The sequence below is a fragment of the Podarcis gaigeae genome (genome assembly GCF_964106915.1).
Source record: "Podarcis gaigeae genome assembly, chromosome: 17".
NCBI lineage: Eukaryota > Metazoa > Chordata > Lepidosauria > Squamata > Lacertidae > Podarcis > Podarcis gaigeae.
In genome coordinates, this window is record NC_139694.1 from 1374835 (window position 1) to 1394264 (window position 19430).

Genomic DNA, 19430 nt, shown 5'->3' on the forward strand with positions numbered 1-19430 from the left:
TTCAAAGTTCCCTCTGATACAAGTTACAGAACCATTTGCACCCAGTAAGTCACTATCCTGGAACACTAAGAACAATGAAATAATTAAACAACCCACAACTGTATCCATTTCCTTCCTATTATTTACTTCTACTTTCAGTATGATTTACATGTATACTTTTTATTGCAGAAGAATAAATACATCTTCATTTTAACAAATGAGGGCTGCTGCTTGTTTTTTAAACAGCTGTCTTTGGGCACTGGGCATTTTAAAGAAGTATCATTGCACCTTGCTAAACATTCCTAGATGCCTTTCAGATGTAGAAACCGCTGCTTTTGCATTAGAGGTTGCGTGGGAGTGCGACATTCATGTCGACTGGGTCTTTCACACAGAATCACACGGCCAAAACTAGGCAAGACTGCACTATAGCTACATAAGTTACCTTCATGGGAAAGGAACTCTCACGTGGTTGCTACTATGCCTTAATGGCATTGTACAATAGTGCAAAAATGTTGGAACACAAGAAAATCAACACTTTGGGTTGGATCTAGGCTATATAGGTTTCACCAAACTCCCACTGAAGGCAATGGGACTCAAGTCCAGACTGACTTGTCTCATCGATTTCAGTGTGGGTCTTGATTTCAATCAACCTTTTCTGGATCCAACCTAGTATTTTCTTGCTGGCATTATCCTAGAATAATTATGTGTTGTTTACATAACACAGTTGAGAACACAACGAGTGAAAATTCACTTACTTGATATTGTCGAGACACCCAGATTCAGGTTTCAATATGGCTGTATGATGAAACATTTTATAAAGAGCAATCCCAAGGAAGATTACATTAAGCTGAAATTAAAAATAAGAAGCAAGTTATGAGAAAAAGAAGGGGATTAACCCAAGGCTCTAGTTTTCTCCGTGGCGGTAAAACTATGATTGGACTGCACTAGTTCACACAGTAAGTGGAGACTCACATTACTGTATGTTCCTCCACACAAAAGTAAAAATTCTTACAGATAAAGCACTAGATGTCAAAGAGAAGACTCTAGATTAGCTACCTCTCTGACATCCTTTGTGGGATGACTTTTTTTTTGTATGCAGGACTGTACCAACATATGTGCGCCCACCTGCAGCTTAAGTGGTACAGCCCAGACACTGATCTATGACATTACTGAGAGCTGGGCCTTAGTCTTTTATTTGCATTCTTCATAGCAGAAGAAGCGGATTAAGAAATTAGTTTGTAGGGTCAGCCCAAGTAGACAGTTTTCAAAGGTGACTTGTAGAAAAGGGGCACTGGAAGCCCACAGGGCAACATAAAGACACCATGTTAGACAGACTGATCTTAACAAGTTCTTTTACAGGGAAAAAAGCAGATGCTTAAAATCTGACATGTTGCTTTTCCAGATCTCTATAGCGTGTTATTCAATCCTTGCTCTTCAGTCACAGTGGTGACACTGCTGTGCAGGACTTTTGAAAATGTGCAAACACAAAGGCAGAACAGAATAATAGGATGCACAGGAAGGGAAGCAATTGCTAAAAATCCATGCTGCGATGACTAGACAAAGCAAATCCTGTTATACTCTGTAAAGATACAAAAATCCTCAACCAATGTACCCATAGGACTATTTCTTGAAGGTGCAGGATCAAGGAACCACACAACCAAGATAGCAACCTGAAGACTACAGTTAAACACTGTTTCTGTATATGTCTCTAAGACCCAAGCAAAAAAAAACCCCATCTTGGCTCTGTTGAACCTTTAGCAGAATAAGGAACAGATGTGGGTTCAGACTCTCATGTATGGCCTTCTATTTGCACAGCTTCACAAGAACACTCCTTAAGTGGGCAAATATTAGGGCTGGGCCACCTTGGCTTGGCCCACCTGGGGGCAATCCAGGGATGTTGAAGGGCAAGTAGGAGGTGGGGAGGGAGCAGCAGGCAGCCTCCGCAAAGAGTCCCTCCGCAGGACTGATTGAAAAAGGACTTCGAAACAGCCCCCCACTGCACCTTGGTTCACAAGCTTTTCTCCAATGTGTGTGCAGCCTCACAGACCAGGATTCAACTACCAGGCGACACCAGGCACTGTCTGCTAAGTATGCGATAAAAACATGCACTGAAAGTCATGCTAATCAGGAATTCTTACCATAATTATCAAGGTTGCAGGTCCTATAAAGCTCCAGATGAAATATGTGTCAAGTCGAAGCCAACATCTGTAATGGAAATGCAGGGAAATATGGCATGTAAGAGGGCATCTAAGTAGCATATATCAAGTGTGAGTAAGTGACAGAGAGGAATGGGAGCAGTGTAACGTTCCACTAGGAGGCAGGAAATATCACATTGCTTGTTCATTTAAAACCTGAATTATATGCCTGGTTTCTGACAGTGCTATTGATGGAGTAAGATAATTACCTCTGGAGGAAGCAGGAGAAAATAGCACAGATTCTACTTGCTAAGACCTTCCGTTTCTGTCATAGAAAATCTTTATAAAAGCCCTAAAACAGCCATTAAATCTAGCTGCAAGCTATTCACTGCTGCTCAGCCAGACTGTCAGCTTCCATAGTAGGTGAAGATCTGAACGATTTAGTGAAAAGGGAAATAAATTTAGGATTAGAAGGTCGGAAGCTTAATTAGATTCAGGAGTTTTCTGTTTTCATGAATATTTCTAGAAATGCAACTGACCTTTAGAATCAAGCTAGGTGATTCATGACCTAAACTAAATTATTAATAGCTTCATTTTATCTGATTTAATATCCCCTAATGGTTAATGATTTGGGGAAATTACATTTCCATTCTGAGTTTTCCCAATGACAAAATGGGCATAAGGTAACAAGACAGTTGAACATAAATCTACCCTTATGATCTTCTGTTTTTGGTAGTTTAAAGTATCAAGAGCTGCACGCTCACAAGAGATTGAATACCCGCTATGCAAAGAAATATGAGAATCCAGTCATTTTCAAATATGCAGATTTTCTTTGAAATAAAATTCTAGATGGAGGCAGAGGACCTTCTGAACTGACGACTGAGATCAGTGATGTGGGTAAACAATCTAAAGTTGAATCCAGACAAGGAAGAAGTACTGTTGCTCAGAGATCCAACAGACCAAGAGACACTGTTCAGTCTCTTTTGGATCGGGTTGCATTCCCCCTTAAGTACCAGGTACACATTTGGAGAGCGTTTCTGGATTCAGTGCTGGTCCAGAAAGCTTAGATAGTGGTGATGACCAAAAGAAGCCAGAACAGGTTCCCAAAATGGCACACCCAGAGTCAACTCTTTTAGATAAGATCAGATAAAGTTTATTCTTGTTCATACCTGATGAAAAAAAGATAGTCTCCAATTCTCTCTCTCTCTCTCTCTCTCTCTCTCTCTCATTTCTGGGGTTGCCATTACTTTAAACAGATGCTTTCTACCCTTAACATCATTATGATGGGATATATTAAAGTGGTGAAATTTGATATGAGTTTTTCTTGGGAGTGAAGCTCCAGTGCTTCTGCTACATTTCAGAAATGGTGGGTTGATAATAAAAATCTCCCCAGCTGATAATGCTTCGATGTATTGCAAGATGAGTTTCCTTTCCCAATTTTTTCTTTCTGTGCTCAGAATGCAAAATGAAACTATCATGAGTTTATATTCTGAGTTTTGCACTGGTGTGGTCTACATGCATCAGGCGAAGAGGAGCTTAAAACTGGCAAAACCGCCGGTGGGAGTCGCTTGCTTTAACCCCTTCATACTTTAAACCTTGCAGACTGCTGCAACTGACTTATAAAACATAATTTACCGAAGAGTATCTTGCCCAACGAGCAATCAATCTGACTTTTCAAAAAGTCGGGAATGCCGTAAGGGCATACAGCATGTAAATGTGACCTTTAAAGCAACTCAGGAAACTGATCATTGAGGGTAATATTTCATACGGTTGTTTTTTTAAAAAGGCATCTACGGCTCTGGCTCACTTGGAGCTGGGGAGGACTTGGGCAAAATTGAAAGAGAGCCATGCCACAATAAGAGGTTCTCCCCTTGGGTGGCAGCTGTCACTCATCTGCCAGACAAACCCACCTAACAAGAGCTGTCTTTTCTGGGCCCCGCACTTCAGCTTCCACAAGACTTTGCAAGAATTGACATGTAGGAAAGGAAGAACTGTGGCTGTTTCCCACAATGAACTCTGTCACAGGTTTGCATATTACAATGTTACCATGCAAGCAGAACTATGGCAGCTGCAAACATTGGCCTATTCTTCCTGGGCATTTATACATTGCTGTTTTAGCTACTGATGCAGCTGTTTCAGCATCCTGTTCTATGGTTATTTTTGTTTGTGGAAGAGTAGGAAGCTTAGCATTTTCAATTAACACAACAGTCTGCCAAACACAAAGCCTGCATTAATGTGGTGTCGTATGTATATTTCATGCGCAAGCCGTTTTGCGATTAGGCCCCTGTTTAAATGAATAGCGAAGATTTTTGCATTATTTCCTTTCTTTCCTTAGAATTAGTTAGCATTCTTTGCTGCCTGACAGAGTTTCCATGTAACTTGGAAACCTGTATATATTCTCCCTTCCCATAAAAGGTATCAACTTACCTATTCTGCATTTCACACCGAAGATTATACTTCATTATTAAACTTGCATTACAGATTTGCATAGCAAAACATCAGTCCTTTTATTAAGGGTCAAACTAGACGTGAGATGTGTGAACAGTGTCCAAATGGATTCACTCATTTATTACTGAATTGCAGCAAACTGTATCAGAGGCTGCAGTCGGGAATGAAGGAGATTTCCCCATTCCTTCCTGCTCAAAATTGCCTCTCCAGCCATCAGAGGAAAAAATATCAGAACCCTAACTATGCAGACCATGAACAAGTATCACCCATGTTGTCAGCTTTGCCCTTGAGGTGTCCAATGTAATTTTTAACTCCCATGGACAGAAAATTAAGAAAAGCACACTTAAAAAGAATTTTTTAAAAACCATTAGCATGGTGGTGGTGGATGTTGGAGGAACCAGACACAGAGGAAGGGGTAATTTATTTCATGGGCACAAATCATCCTATGGATGAGAGAAACGCAACAGGTGTCAGGTCAGCCAAGTCAACTCCTATGGTGAGGGTCCATTGCTGACTATACAAGAGATTTAGGCATGTCAGCTCAAAGTCAGTGAAATACTTTCTATCTGTAATGTCAACATGCTGTATGTATATACCAAGCCTGGAACTGTTCTACTAAAGCCTCATCTTCTGCAGCAGTAAACTATTTGGATCTTAAACTGCCTCTGTGTGGTGACTAGAACAGGGGACAATGTATGCTACCTGAGTATCTCACCCCAGATTTTCAACAGGTTATGGGCCCAGCTCCCCAGCTATCACAGGTAAGAAAGCAGAGGACAGAAAACCTGGATGGACACCAATCAGGCTGGAGTTGAAGCAGTAAATCAGAGGCAGATTATGGGGAGTGTGACTGGTTTGGATGGACTGGGCACAGAGCCTTGGGGATGGCATTGAATTTTGGCATTGCACAGGGCGCGGCTGAAATCTGAGACCCAGGTCAGCCACTGAGTAAATTTTTCTTGACAGATTCCAGGGAAGCTGACAGTGGTGAGTGCATGTGAAGTGTCTGCAGACCTCACGGGACCATTTTCCCCCAGTCTGGGTGCAGCTAAGTACTGTCTTGTAATAGTTGATGGCTCTCTGACTTTTAGAAGACATCTGAAGGCAGCCCTGTATCAGGAAATTTTTAATGTCTGATATTTTACAATTTTTATGTATGCTGTAAGCCGTCCAGAGTGGCTGGAAAAACCCAGCCAGACAGGTGAGGTATAAATAACAAAATTATTATTATTATTACTGATTCTTATTCATATTCCTGCTTTAACACAAAGGTGAAACATTTGAAAAGTTCAAAAAATGAGTTACTTGGGCAAATATGAAATTTGACGAGGCAGTTACGGCAGTCAAAAGTAACAGAGGTGTGGAATTCCATTCTTCAGATTTTAAAACATTCTTGGAAGAGAAAGGTTGACTAATCCCTACTCTCCTGAAGAAAATGGGGTGGCAGAAAAGAAAATACAGGATTTTTCAGGAAGTGTTGCAAACCATGCTAACAGATGCAGTCTATCTGTAACTTTCTGGCAAATGCTCATTATTTGCGAAACTGCTTGTACACATCTGACACACTGGAAACTTCCTTTGAGTTATTTCATGAAACCAAACCTAATGCAAAGCATCTCAGAATGATTGGAAGTTCAGCCTTGGTAAACACACCAAGGCAACACGCTGCAAAATTAGCCCCAGAGCTAAAAAAAGGGATTTGGCATTATGTGGGTTCAGGGGTCAGACTATATAACTTTGAAGTTCCTTTGTGATTCTAGAAACCATATGTGTGTGTGTGCGCGCGCGTGCACAGCTCTTCAGATATGCTAAATCTGGAATATTAATTAATTTTCAGGACATTCATTTCCCCCTCAACATCTAAACAGTTTGAGGAAGTATATTCTATTCAGCTGTTACGTCTTAACATATTTACAAATATCTCCATAAACATTTCTAAACAAATTTTAGAATTGGTTTGAATACTACATTTAAAGCACATTAACTTAATTAAATTGGTTTCCCCCCTTATCAAATATTTCACTTCAACTACTTTTGGCAATTAGAGCTATTTATAAGGCAGATAAATTAAGATGCCTTGCTTTACGTCATGTAATTGTTCAGTATCAAAAGATATAGCAATTACAGATTTCTTACAGAGAAATCCAAACACACTGTTTTTTATTTGGGTGGCGTTGTCTTTCTACCAGCTCCCCAGCCATCCAGTTTTCTACTGCCTTCTGTGGAATGATACCAACATTAGGCAGATGTGGAGCTCCCTCTTCCCCTCATGCAGTATGTGTCCAGGATTCCCACTTGTAGCAGCCAGCAAAAAGCCCCCAAATTTCAGTGAGTAAAACCAGGACACTCCAAAAACACGATTTTTCAATTGACTTGCTTAAGACCCAGGACAAAGCTCCATCTTTCAAAAATTCGCCTTGGAAGTCAACTCCGCCTTTGAAATCCCGGTAATGTCCGCACTTCCAAATGGTGCTTTCTAGGGAGTGGGAAGAGGACAGGGGTGAACTAGCCTGTGATCCAGTGGATCCTGATGCCATCACATGACAGCTCTGGGCCTGATCACTGGAACCAGCTTGAGGCACAGAGATCTCCCTGATATCCCTTTCCTTATTACCTTGAAGTTCTTGTTTTCTAAATAACAAAAGCAGTTTAATTTGCTGCAAATCTCCACCTTTCCTGACGCAGCTTCTACAATCTCCCCCCTGCCCCAAGCATATGCTAATCATCTTCTATGGGACCACGCGCTCCCCTTTGCTTTTTATTTTTGTCACAACCACAATGACAACTGGGGATCCATTCAATCATGCCTGCTCTTTCCAAGTAATAACAGCTATAACAATTTGCTCTATTTCCTGCCTGAAAAGAAATCAAACCTTAAGGTATCCCTGGTGTGTATTAAATGCATCCAATAAACAATCATTAGATGCCACTGGACCATAAAATTTGAAGAGCTCCGACTTATCGCGCTGTTTGTGAATGTGCAATAGGCTGCTTAAAATGGCTGTACGGCTTCCCACTTGCTAAGTGGCAAATCTGACTATATATGGAAGTTTAATTGTATGTTCAAAATGGAGCGTGCGCTCTCTTTTATTAGATTCCAGTAACCATGTTGCTCATATGAGACTTTCTCCCCCACCAAAAATAAATAGTATATCTAGTTATTATTTCATAAGACTTAAGTGAGATAAAACAATAAAAGAGGCTGTTTTAAACAAAAACCAGGAAATTGAGCGGCATCAGAGAACCCATTTGAGAAAAACAAACATATCATTATAAGCCTGGTTACCTGTTATACGCAAATGGGTGAAAAACGTATCCCTTGTTCTTCCTAGAGAGATGCAGCCTTGAGAGGACGAGTGGTTAAGTGATGGTGGAAAGGTATTCAACCCTTCCCTTGCTTCCAGCTTTTCTAGATTAACTCCCCAGTTTCTCCCCTCTGCTACAGGGTTATTTTATATTTTCATATCCTTACATTTAAATCTCACCTCTCTTCCATTATGGAAACCCCAGACCAGACCCAGACTTTCTTTATTTCAGCAAGAGTTCTGACCAAACTCTGCAGTCCCATTTCTCTTTTAACTGGGTTTAAATATCGTGGATAATTTAATGGCATTTCGAAACAATCTTATTTTGGAGGTAGACTTAATAAAAGTGCAGTTGTTGATCGGGCATCTTCTCTATAGGAAGTGCTTCTATTGTTGGAAGTGCTAGCTACAGAAAGAAGTTTTTTTCTGGTGTGTGCTTGAGAGCCACAACACCCTCAGGTGTCCACCTAACACTGGTTGAAACAGGATGTGCAAATTAAGAATTTCTTTTACAATGTATCTTTCTTATGTGCCCCGTGAAAAAGTGAGAATGGCAGCACAACACAGATTAGAACCCTGCAAAATTAATCCAATTCTGCCACCATTAAAAAACCCCAAAACAATAATGCACATTTCTTTTCCTAAAACGTGCTCAGCACAAAAGTCTGTAGTTTGGCAGGCTCTATCCACTCTGGAGGGGATAGTATGCCTGCAAATTTTATCTACAGGTGAAACTCGAAAAATTAGAATATCATGGAAAAGTTCCATTATTTCCATAATTCAACTTGAAACATGAAACTAATATATGAGATAGACTTGTGACATTGCAAAGCGAGATATGTCAAGCCTTGATTTGTTATCATTGAGATGGTCATGGCGTACAGCTGATGAAAACGCCAAATTAACAATCTCAGAAAATTAGAATATTCAAGGAAATCAGCAAAACAAGGATTGCAAATCAAGCAAGATTGGACCTCTGAGGAGTAGAAGCAGATTTCGCTTTGCATGTCATGAATCAATTTCATATATTAGTTTCACCATTCAAGTTGAATTCCTGAAATCAATGAACTTTTCCATGATATTCTATTTTTTTGAGTTTCACCTGTATTTCTGTCAAAAGGAAAAAAATACATAGTATTTTTTTCAATTTTCCAATGGTGAATTCTGAGTGCGGGGGGCAGCAGGGAATGAATTAGATCTAGATGTACCCCAAACTGAATTGGGGACCCTATAAAGAACCTTGGAATGAGGCAGACTATTTTTCAAATGCCCAGATGAGGGTCCAGACCAAATATTCTGGCCAGTGCACACACCTACTGTCAACAGGCTTTCTATTGCCTATTTTTTTCAGACTCCCCCAAACCACAGAATGAAACTCACACTTTTCCTGTGCCGTAACTTCTGTAGTCTACGGCTGCCGAAACAGCCACAATTAGAGCGGGCATGCCATAGCCAAGCAAGTAGAAGTATTTTCTCCGTGAATGTTCACTCTCGAAGACCTCCACCAACATGATGTAGAGCTGTACTCCCTCCAGAAACATCCACGTGAAAGCAGAAAGGAAGAAAAAGTGCAAGAGGGCAGCAAACACAGCACAGGCTATCTGGGAGAGGAAAAAGACAAAGCAAAGAAACAATTACTTGTAATCTGAATCTGACATTGATCCTGCGTGGAATGGCAAAAAGGCAAATTCTACGTTGCTGGTCAATGCTCAAACCCAAAGAAGGGGGCAGAGGGGCCCTAACATTTTGTGATTGCCCCTATATCTGCTGTTTTTAGAAGTCTACAGGGAAAGGCATGATATGATGGGACTAACCCTAATTACTAGTTACTAGGCGCTATGGGTTAAACCACAGAGCCTAGGACTTGCCGATCAGAAGGTCGGCAGTTCAAATCCCCGTGACGGGGTGAGCACCTGTTGCTCGGTCCCAGCTCCTGCCAACCTAGCAGTTCGAAAGCATGCCAGTGCAAGTAGATAAATAGGAACCACTCCGGCGGGAAGGTAAGCGGTGTTTCCGTGCGCTGCTCTGGTTCGCCAGAAGCGGCTTAGTCATGCTGGCCACATGATCCGGAAGCTGTACGCCGGCTCCCTCGGCCAGTAAAGCGAGATGAGCGCTGCAACCCCAGAGTCGGTCACGACTGGACCTAATGGTCAGGGATCCCTTTACCTTTAGCTTGACTTTAAACTTGGTTCAAAGAGTACAGAATTAAAATGTTCTCCAAGTAAGCCTTAACAGCTAACATACCACTGCCCTTGGATTATGGTTCTCAAATGCTGAACATTGTATATATATGCTTATCCATTCTTGGATCACTATACTCTTTTGCATAGTTGATTATATAGCAGTGTTGGTTCATTAGAAAAACCGACAAACCACAGTTAATAGTATTATTTGGACCAACTGAAATGTCACAAAGTTCTAAACAAGCTTCAAGTTCTTCAGAACTCTTCTTCGGACTAGAAGTAAAACAACAGGGGGGTGTGGGATGGAGGAGAGAAAAAGCTGAGCTTGATAGATTGGTGCTCAAATGTCTGTTGTTTTTATTAATATCTATTCAAGGAGGTATTAGCTGCAATTCTATGCACACTTACTTTAGAGAGAGCCCCATTGTATGGGTTGTGACTCGCATCTGAGTAGGCCTGCACAGGATTCCACTGTTAATCAGATTAGACTGCTACGTGAAAATTAAGTGCAACTATTTCTTCCGATGACTTGGAAACTTTTAATGCAGCCTAAAATCGCATTGGCATTTTCCTTTCCTGCAGTTCCAACACACCTGCTGACTCAAGTTCAGATTGCAGTAGACACAATCCAGATATAGTTTTTACGTATAATTACAGTCCCAAGATCCTTTTCATGGGTGTTAGCAAAGCTGGAGTTTAATTTTATGAAGGTGGGGGACTAGAAAGTAATATGTGAAACGTTTCCTTGTGGTTTAGAAGTGAAGTGTTCTCCCAAAATTAAGTTCCATATACAGGCAGCAGAGGATAATCGTCTTCCAGTTTTAAAATCTGTTACCTGGACAACTAAGATTGCTTATACTTTGGGAACATTTTAATTGGTCTTAATAAAGGTATTATGCTGGTGTGGCTTTTAGACACCCCCCGACCCTCCACCAATAGACCAACTATGCTTTTGGAGAACACCAAATTTAGTTGTCCAGGAGAGGAATCTTAAAACTGGAGGAAGATTCTATTTATTTATTTTATCAGCAGTCCCCCCTGTACTGACATCACAACAAGCATTTTTCCCCTTCTCTCCTATCCTTGTTTTCTTTAATATTCAGCCTGAATTAAAGCACTGGGACGCAGGTGGCGCTGTGGGTTAAACCACAGAGCCTAGGACTTGCTGATCATAAGGTCGGCGGTTCGAATCCCCACGACGGGGTGAGCTCCTGTTGCTCCGTCCCTGCTCCTGCCAACCTAGCAGTTTAAAAGCACATCAAAGTGCAAGTAGATAAATAGGTACCGCTCCGGAGGGAAGGTAAACAGCGTTTCTGTGCGCTGCTCTGGTTCACCAGAAGCGGCTTAGTCCTGCTGGCCACATGACCCGGAAGCTGTATGCCGGCTCCCTTGGCCAATGAGTCGTCCACGACTGGACCTACCGGTCAGGGGTCCCTTTACCTTTACAGCACTGGGAAGCTTGTTCATGACCTACTTGTGACATTTTAGTTGGTCCAAATAAAGGTGGGTTTTGGCTATTCGGAAAACTTGGACACTCCATTTTATTATCACGATCAGTAGCATTTGATTCAGCTTCAGGGTGGATAAATCAGTGATGCTTTATTATTTGGGCAAAGGCAAGGAATAGGCTTCACTACTGCATTTCTAACGGGATAGTTACCGGCTGATCGGCCCTGTTGATCCCAATGAGAAAGAGAAGCTCTGCCACAAACAGGCTGATGCACAGGTTTTTATGGATGGTGTTTCTGTCACTCTGGAGCCCACGGAAGAAGCAGAAAGTAAAGATGCAGATCAGGAGGCAGACGAGGGACAGGAGAATGCCAATCCAAGTAATGACATCCAGGAGGAGGTCGTGGACTGCATCACCATGCTGCAAGGCATAGCAGAAAGACAATTAGTCACCAACTGGTACCCAAGTTTGAGAAAGCTTGGCGCATCTGAAACGGTTTGACCTTATCTCCATTTGCATGCCAAATCTGTCAAATGAGGGACTAAGGAAGCGAGCGGTACATTAACACATGCACGCTCCATCTCTTCACTGTCTGTCTGTCTTGTTTGCAAAAGCAGCCAGGAAAAAAAGTTCATTAGCAGACTTTTCTGATCTCGTATACCTGAGAACATGACACACTTCAGGTATTACCCATTAGTGGTGTTAGCAACCTGGTGTTGATCTGTATTTGTGAAATATGTAGTGAAAACAATTACTGTATTTCTCAGACCTCTATGATAGCAATCATTCTAGAAAGGAGAGGAACATTGATTCAGCAGAAAAATACCATCAACCTCCACCACTAAAATCAATAAGTACCAGAGAAATCGAAAACTGACATTTTTAGCTCCATCAGGATTGCAAAAACCACTTTAAAAATATTTTCAAAAAGTCCTGGAGACCCAGATTAACTATGGAATTAACACAGGGAAAAACTGGCAACTTTGCCTGCTTTGCATAGTTTTAATCTTTAACTTAATTGTCAGACCTGGTTTTTTTTTTAACAATTCATTTCCATCTAACCTCACTGTTCACATTTCTCTCTACACCCATCTGCATGTGTCCTGCCAACTGAAGACGATCCTTTAATGCATCTGAAAAAATTGGCTGTAGTCCAAGAAAGCTTATGTCATAATAAATCTGCTAGACTTTAAAGCACTGCAAGAACCCTTTGTTGTTTTTTTTGCTGCAACAAACAGGCATTTTTGTGTAAAAGATTTTCTATCAATTTGGATATTTTTGTTCTTCTACGTGAACTGCAACAAAACGGTCTAATTCAACACCTCCCTCCAGAACTACAATAATAGGTTGCTCATATAGATATTCTACAGGACATTTATTTTAGACAGACACAGATCCAAAAATGGCATGCCTCAAATTATAAAATGTAGGGTGCAATCTATAGTTCAGATCCATTGGCACTGGGGCTTTAGGAGCTGGCAGATGTGGAGCTATGGCACTGGCTTAAGAATTTATGAACAGCCTTGTAGGCCAGTCTGGGTGAGGATAGTTGAAGTCATCAATTACTACAATAGTTCCTCTTTTGGATGTTCATTGTATATCCTACATTCCACGTCACCTTTTTAGCTAATGTAATGGCTTGATCTCCCAAATTACCAAGTAGGTGATGGTTCTCTCTGAAGACCTTCCAACATTTGGTGTTTCGAGATGCAGAATGTGGTGCCACACCCAACCAGGGTGTCAAAGAGAAGCTATCCTGCTGCTCAATGATTCATTCATGCTTTATTAACACCTTTTTGCCAATTCTGACATTCCTGACAGTGGGCAATGCCTTTTGAGGGATCCAATATGGTGGTTCCCTGCCATGGATGGAAGTCAAGAGGCTGCCAATCAAAAGTGCTGCTGCCTGCTCAGCTGAGGATGTCAGGGGATTGTGAGAGCCAGTGTGGTGTAGTGGTTGAGAGCGGTAGACTCGTAATCTGGGGAACCGGGTTCAATTCTCCGCTCCTCCACCTGCAGCTGCTGGGTGACCTTGGGCCAGTCACACTTCCTTGAAGTCTCTCAGCCCCACTCACCTCACAGTGTTTGTTGTGGGGGTGGAAGGGAAAGGAGAATGTTAGCCGCTTTGAGACTCCTTAGGGTAGTGATAAAGCGGGATATCAAATCCAAACTCTTCTCTTCTTCTTCTGAATGGTAGCGATGGGAGGGAGGCAGCAGGATTAGCTTACACATGGGTTGGCCACTGGTATACCTAGCTCTACCCTTTGTTGTTGAGTCGTTTAGTCGTGTCCGCCTCTTTGTGACCCCCTGGACCAGAGCATTCCAGGCACTCCTGTCTTCTACTGCCTCCCCCAGTTTGGTCAAACTCATGCTGGTAGCTTCGAGAACACTGACCAACCATCTCGTCCTCTGTCGTCCCCTTCTCCTTGTTCCCTCCATCTTTCCCAACATCAGGGTCTTGTCCAGGGAGTCTTCTCTTCTCCTGAGGTGGCCAAAGCATTGGAGTCTCAGCTTCACGATCTGTCCTTCCAGTGAGCACTCAGGGCTGATTTCCTTCAGAATGGAGAGGTCTGATCTTCTTGCAGTCCACGGGACTCTCAAGAGTCTCCTCCGTTAGCTCTACCCTTAGTTACAAAGAATTCTAATCAATGGTAAATGCCTTTATATATAGTACTGAGGTGACTCTGGCTCCCTAGACATGCCCCAAAGGGAACAGATATACACTTAATACAGATGGAGGCCCAAATGTGCCCCACATTTTGAAGACACACGTTTTGCCCACACTACCAGTTTATCACATACAAGCACCAAAGCAATGGTGTTCTTCTGCAATGTGTTAATGCATGCTGCAGGCTAAGGCAGTTGCAGCTGATTTGAATCCCATATATTTACTCATCAGTCATTAAACTTCAGTCAGGAGAAAATGATTACAAGAGGGATATATTTTTTTTAAAAAATGAAAAGAATATAGCTTTGAAAAGCAAAACATTATTAAAGTACTTCAGCACTGAATCCTACTTTTTTTTTTATCGCTGACACACACACACACACACACACACATTTGTATGTCAGTCATACAACCATGCACCAATGGGGAATCTGAAGTTTACAACCCTCCCCCTCTTTCTTTTTTCCTTTCTCCTCCTGTGATGAGGCTGCATTTTAATGTTTCAATGTTTCAATGTTGTATTTTAATCTTGTTTTTAAGTTGTATTCATTCAACTTGTTTTTATTATTGCTTGTTAGCCGCCCTGAGCCTGGCCTTGGCTGGGGAGGGCGGGGTATAAATAAAATGTATTATTATTATTATTATTATTATTATTATTATTATTATTATTATTATTATTTTGTATATTCGTCATAGACCAGCCTATGGGGCTATAACATATGATTCAATAGGGGAGAAGGCAGGTCTTAACTACTTTATCAAGCTTTCAAACTTCTGGTAACTGCAGCTCACTTAAAATGAAGACTCATGTCCCTGTTGCTTCTGAAAAGATTTGCTTTTACTGTGAAAGAGTAAAAATTGCATTTCTCAGACTTGCCCACCCTGTGTTTCTGCAACAGAAAGCCGCCTTTCGGCATATGGTTTTGTGCCCCATGTGCTACTACCAAACTGCTGTGCAATTTCTTGATAAAGTAGTTATCTCCCATCATACCTGGCCAAGAGTCTAATACTCTTGGCCATTTCCGCTGTCTCCCATCCTGGCCTCCTTAACAGCATGTAGCCTCTTTACATATTAGGCTAGGGATGGCATGAACCTGTGGCACTCCAGATGTTCAACAACTCACGCTAATTCCCAGCTAGCAAAGCCATTGGCCAGGTATGATGGGAGACTGCGTTCAACAGCTGGACGGCCTCAGGCTCACCATCTCTGTGTGTGATTTTCCCTTAGCTACATCCTCCTTCTCTACTTACCTTTCATTAAGGGTTTCTGGGGTGCCACTAGAGGCGCATTGGAAGATGGCCGACAATAACATCTCTCCGACCCACACGAGGTAATTAAGAGGCTGTGATGGGTGTAAGCAGCCTCCCGGCCTCCCCAAGCGAGTGGGGGGGGACTGCCCTTGCCTGCTGTGCCCTATACCACCCCCGAACTCGAGGGGGGTGGGGGCACTAGGCAGAATGCCCTTGTGTGGACCTCGGCTCTCCTGGACTCTGTCTCTGATTTGAGCCTCTAGCTGCAGCAACTTCAAAAGAAACAATTAGGAGGAAGCTAATGCACATATTTCAAGGAAGAATGGGGAGTAAAGACTGCTAATTGAAGAGATCTCTGAGAAAGAAGACGGGTCGGATAAACAGGAATATATCATGAGAAGACACACCAAGGCTCGGTATGTCGGCAACGGGACTGGATGGGGGGGGGAAACTTTCCTTTCTTTTCTCTATGTGATTAACCAAGAATCCCCCCCCCCACAAGTCAGAAATGCCGCTTAAATGACCTAAGCTGATGATTTAAGACTGTGTGGAGTTAATTTTCTAACCAAAAGCATGTTTTAAGGAGATCGTGGAAAGTATAAGAGCTTTGGGATGACGCAGTAAAAAACAGCGTCGCCATTTTGGCAAGTTCTGTCGAAAGACTTAATGTCTGGGAGGAGGAATGGATCTGCTTTGATATTGCAGGCGAGCCTCTTCAGAGGACTAAAAGAAGGCGACAGATTTGTGAAGATTAATGATGGAAAGAGTGCTTTTATTTATGAAAGTGATGATATATGGAAACCATCTTGATATGGTGATTGGATGAACGGAAAAATTCACACAGGATTATAACTGGTGTTTACTTGCTTAAGGAGATTATCAGAAGAGATCACAAAGAAAAAAGAAAAATATATGAATAAGATGAGACGTGAAAACAGCAAGATAGGACTGGATAGAAATATGAACATTATTTGGACAGATTTGTGGATATTAACGCAGCAGTAAGAAGATGATTGGAATCCCCTTCGGAACTTGAAATATGGGTACCCCCAACAAAAAAATTAAAATTCGGCTTTGTAATTCAGAATTTATGTGATTTTATTTTATTTTATTGGTCAGTTAATATATATATATATATATATATTTAAAAAGGCTCCTGTGTTTCATTTCCCTGCGTATATTAATTCTCTGCCTTCAATCGCCTTCATAGTTTCCCTGCCACCTACAACCTTTTCTCAGCCTGTATTCTTGCTGACTTGCCTTACACAACTTCTGCTCTTCATGGAGGTCTGTCTGATGATTTGATAACCAAACTGACAATGATACCTTCCTTCACAGAAACCGCACTGTGCACTTTCTGTAGCTGATGATTTCGTACCCTGGGAAGGTAGGTGAGCTAGAGACTTCAAACCGCTGGAACAAGACACTTTAGTGTATTAGAATACAGATGTTGAAACGCCCTCCAAACAGAATTCTGAACATTTGATTCTGGTTCTTCCTCAGAAAGCAATATTGCACTGTGCAAAATACAAGCAAGCCAGGGCTGAACTGATATTACCCTTGCTGGTACCTTTCCCGGGAAAATCAGAGGCTCACTATGTCAGGATCCTATTGGAAGACCGGACAATGGCTAGAACATTAGCAGTGGCAAAGTTTTTATCGGTGGTTGCAAGAACCAATGATCCCTATATTCTGAACAAAATGCTTGTTTAACCTGGAGGTAGGCTGTATGAATTGTGTATTGCTTTGTATCGATTTGTTGGGTCTCTGGACCGTAATAAAGGTCGATTGATATTTCTATATGGCTGAGGGAGAACCTCCTTTTCTTTCTGTTCACTTCTGTCCTTGATCAGTTACATACTTTTTGGTAGCCATCTCAATAAGTTTTCATCGGCACCAGGGAAACAGAATAATATAACAAAATAAGAAAGATGAAGGATTCTGCAATGTTGCAATATTTCATAAGATGCACATCCTTGTATAAAGGTGGATTAGCATATGTAGAAGACATAGAATACTGCTGGCACTTAATTAGTGGTGGTAGTAGCAGCAGCATATGAGAAAGGAGGCATCTGCAGAGCAACCCCCGATGATTTTTCTCATAAATTCAAGTGATTCCATCTTAGTCCTAATTTAATAGCTGACACATCATAAAAGCCTTTCTTGACTCAGAGAAATTTTTGGAAGAGTAAATCTAAAGAGAATGCCAGAGACTACTAAGAGGAGTGCTTCTTCTGCATTTCACGGCCTTCGGGGGCCATTATTTACACACACTGTGTGTGTATCCTCTCCTTGACGATGGTCTGGAGACTGCAGCTAGCGCAAAATGCTGCAGCCGGAGTGTTAATGGGTCTGACAGCACACAATCATATTACGTATTGCCCTGGTTGCTGAGTAATCACCAGGTCCAATTCCAGGTTCCAGTCTTGACATATAAAATCCTCAGAACCGTTCACTTCACCCTGTATTGCCCAGTCCAGCCTCAAGGTAAATTAGGGCTATCTTGTTAATTAAACCATCTTTGAGTGTGTTTCACGGTTCTGTGGCTAGCAGGAGGGCCTTCTCAGCAGTGTTGCCCCCAGTCTGAAACATCCTGTCCCCAAGATTGAGCTAGCTTCCCCCACCCCACAGAGACATAAGACATCACGTTGCATTTTGGGAGGAGTCAGGGGTGGAGCCGACCACGGTGGCTGGCAGCGCCTTCTCTCTCACCCTTGGCCTCTGTTGGGAAACTGTGTACGAGCAGCTACTCACACAGAGTCAATTAAGGTTTGGCAGACAGCCAGAAGGCAATCTGAAGGAGTAAGACTGCCTGGTGATAACAGAGGCATGGAGACAGCTTCCTGATTGGTCAAGCTCTTTCACGGGAGTGATAATTAATGGCTCACTTACTGGAATGTGTCAGTTCAGGAGTTCAGTGTTCAGAATTCTGTGTCAGTGTAGGAGTTGTGAGTCGTGTCAGAGAGAGCTAGCATAAGATCCGTGTTCTGTTCCTGTATATAGTCCACTGCATATAATAAACACCTAACTACAAGTTCCTGGTTCCTGCTTCATCTATCCTGTCTGCAGCCAAGTCACCAATTGCTTCCATGGATTCTGCGTTTACTCTGCTAGGTCTGGCTAAGGTCCTGCAACAAGTCGGAAAGTTGTGAAACACCAAATAGGTTTTGCCAATAGCCTCTGCCATGGGCTAGGTGGGGGCGGCCCTCTCTCTGCTTCCCAATGGGAAGTCTCCCTCAGGGCTGGCAGGTGCAGGGAGCCCCACTGTTTGGGACCAAGGAGAGGACGGGAGATGGAGGCAAGTGCCAGGGAGTGGCAGCAACAATGGCAATCACCACCCTCTTCCGAAGCTGCCTTCTCATGGCTCCATCAGTCGCTTGCCTCAGCTGTGAGCAGAGAATGGGGGGGGGACACACCTGTGAGACGCCAACGGATTGTAACCACCTCCTTTACCCCAATGGCCGACCAACTAACGGCTATTCTGCACCTACTTGCGTGCAAGGCCCCACCTCAAAATGCAAAAGTGCAAATAGCCTTTCAGCCACACTATTCATTAAAACATTATGCTAAAAAAGCGCAGTTAAACCGTGTGTGTGTGTGTGTGTATAAAAGGTTTTAAACAGCACTTGAATTTTAACTCAGAACTAAGCAGGCAACCAGTGGAACTGGCACAGTATTGCTGCAATATGATCAGGACATTTGTTCCCCCACATGCACCCTGATGGCTGTGGTCTATGTCATTTGAAGTTTCCAATTGGAACTATAATCTAGCCCATATTCAATTAGCTTATTAACTCAGTTTTGCCAAATGTGATGCTGTAATCTAGATAAATTACAACCACAGCACTATTCAAGCCACTAAACTAGTAACCCAGATAAAAAAAAAACACACAGCAAAATTGGTTAGGCAGGATTTATTCTTGGCAAGAATATGCTGGTTTCTACTAATTCTGCTGCACTGTTATCCACATGCATAGACCCTGATCCCTTTAGTACATGTTCTAGTATCTT

At 42.2% G+C, this 19430-nt stretch overlaps 1 protein-coding gene across 17 annotated transcripts in view; it reads right to left on the reverse strand.

The window, feature by feature from the left end:
* Positions 1-19430, reverse strand: part of ADGRL3 (adhesion G protein-coupled receptor L3) — a 526579-nt gene that overhangs the window by 107954 nt on the left and 399195 nt on the right. For all 17 annotated transcript variants that reach the window (XM_083718335.1, XM_083718333.1, XM_083718332.1 and 14 more), the window contains 4 exons: positions 11711-11920; positions 9248-9468; positions 2118-2184; positions 735-826 (listed from right to left, as the gene is read on the reverse strand). In XM_083718335.1, coding sequence (XP_083574461.1) covers positions 735-826; positions 2118-2184; positions 9248-9468; positions 11711-11920 — 590 coding nt within the window. The remainder of the gene's footprint in view (positions 1-734; positions 827-2117; positions 2185-9247; positions 9469-11710; positions 11921-19430) is intronic.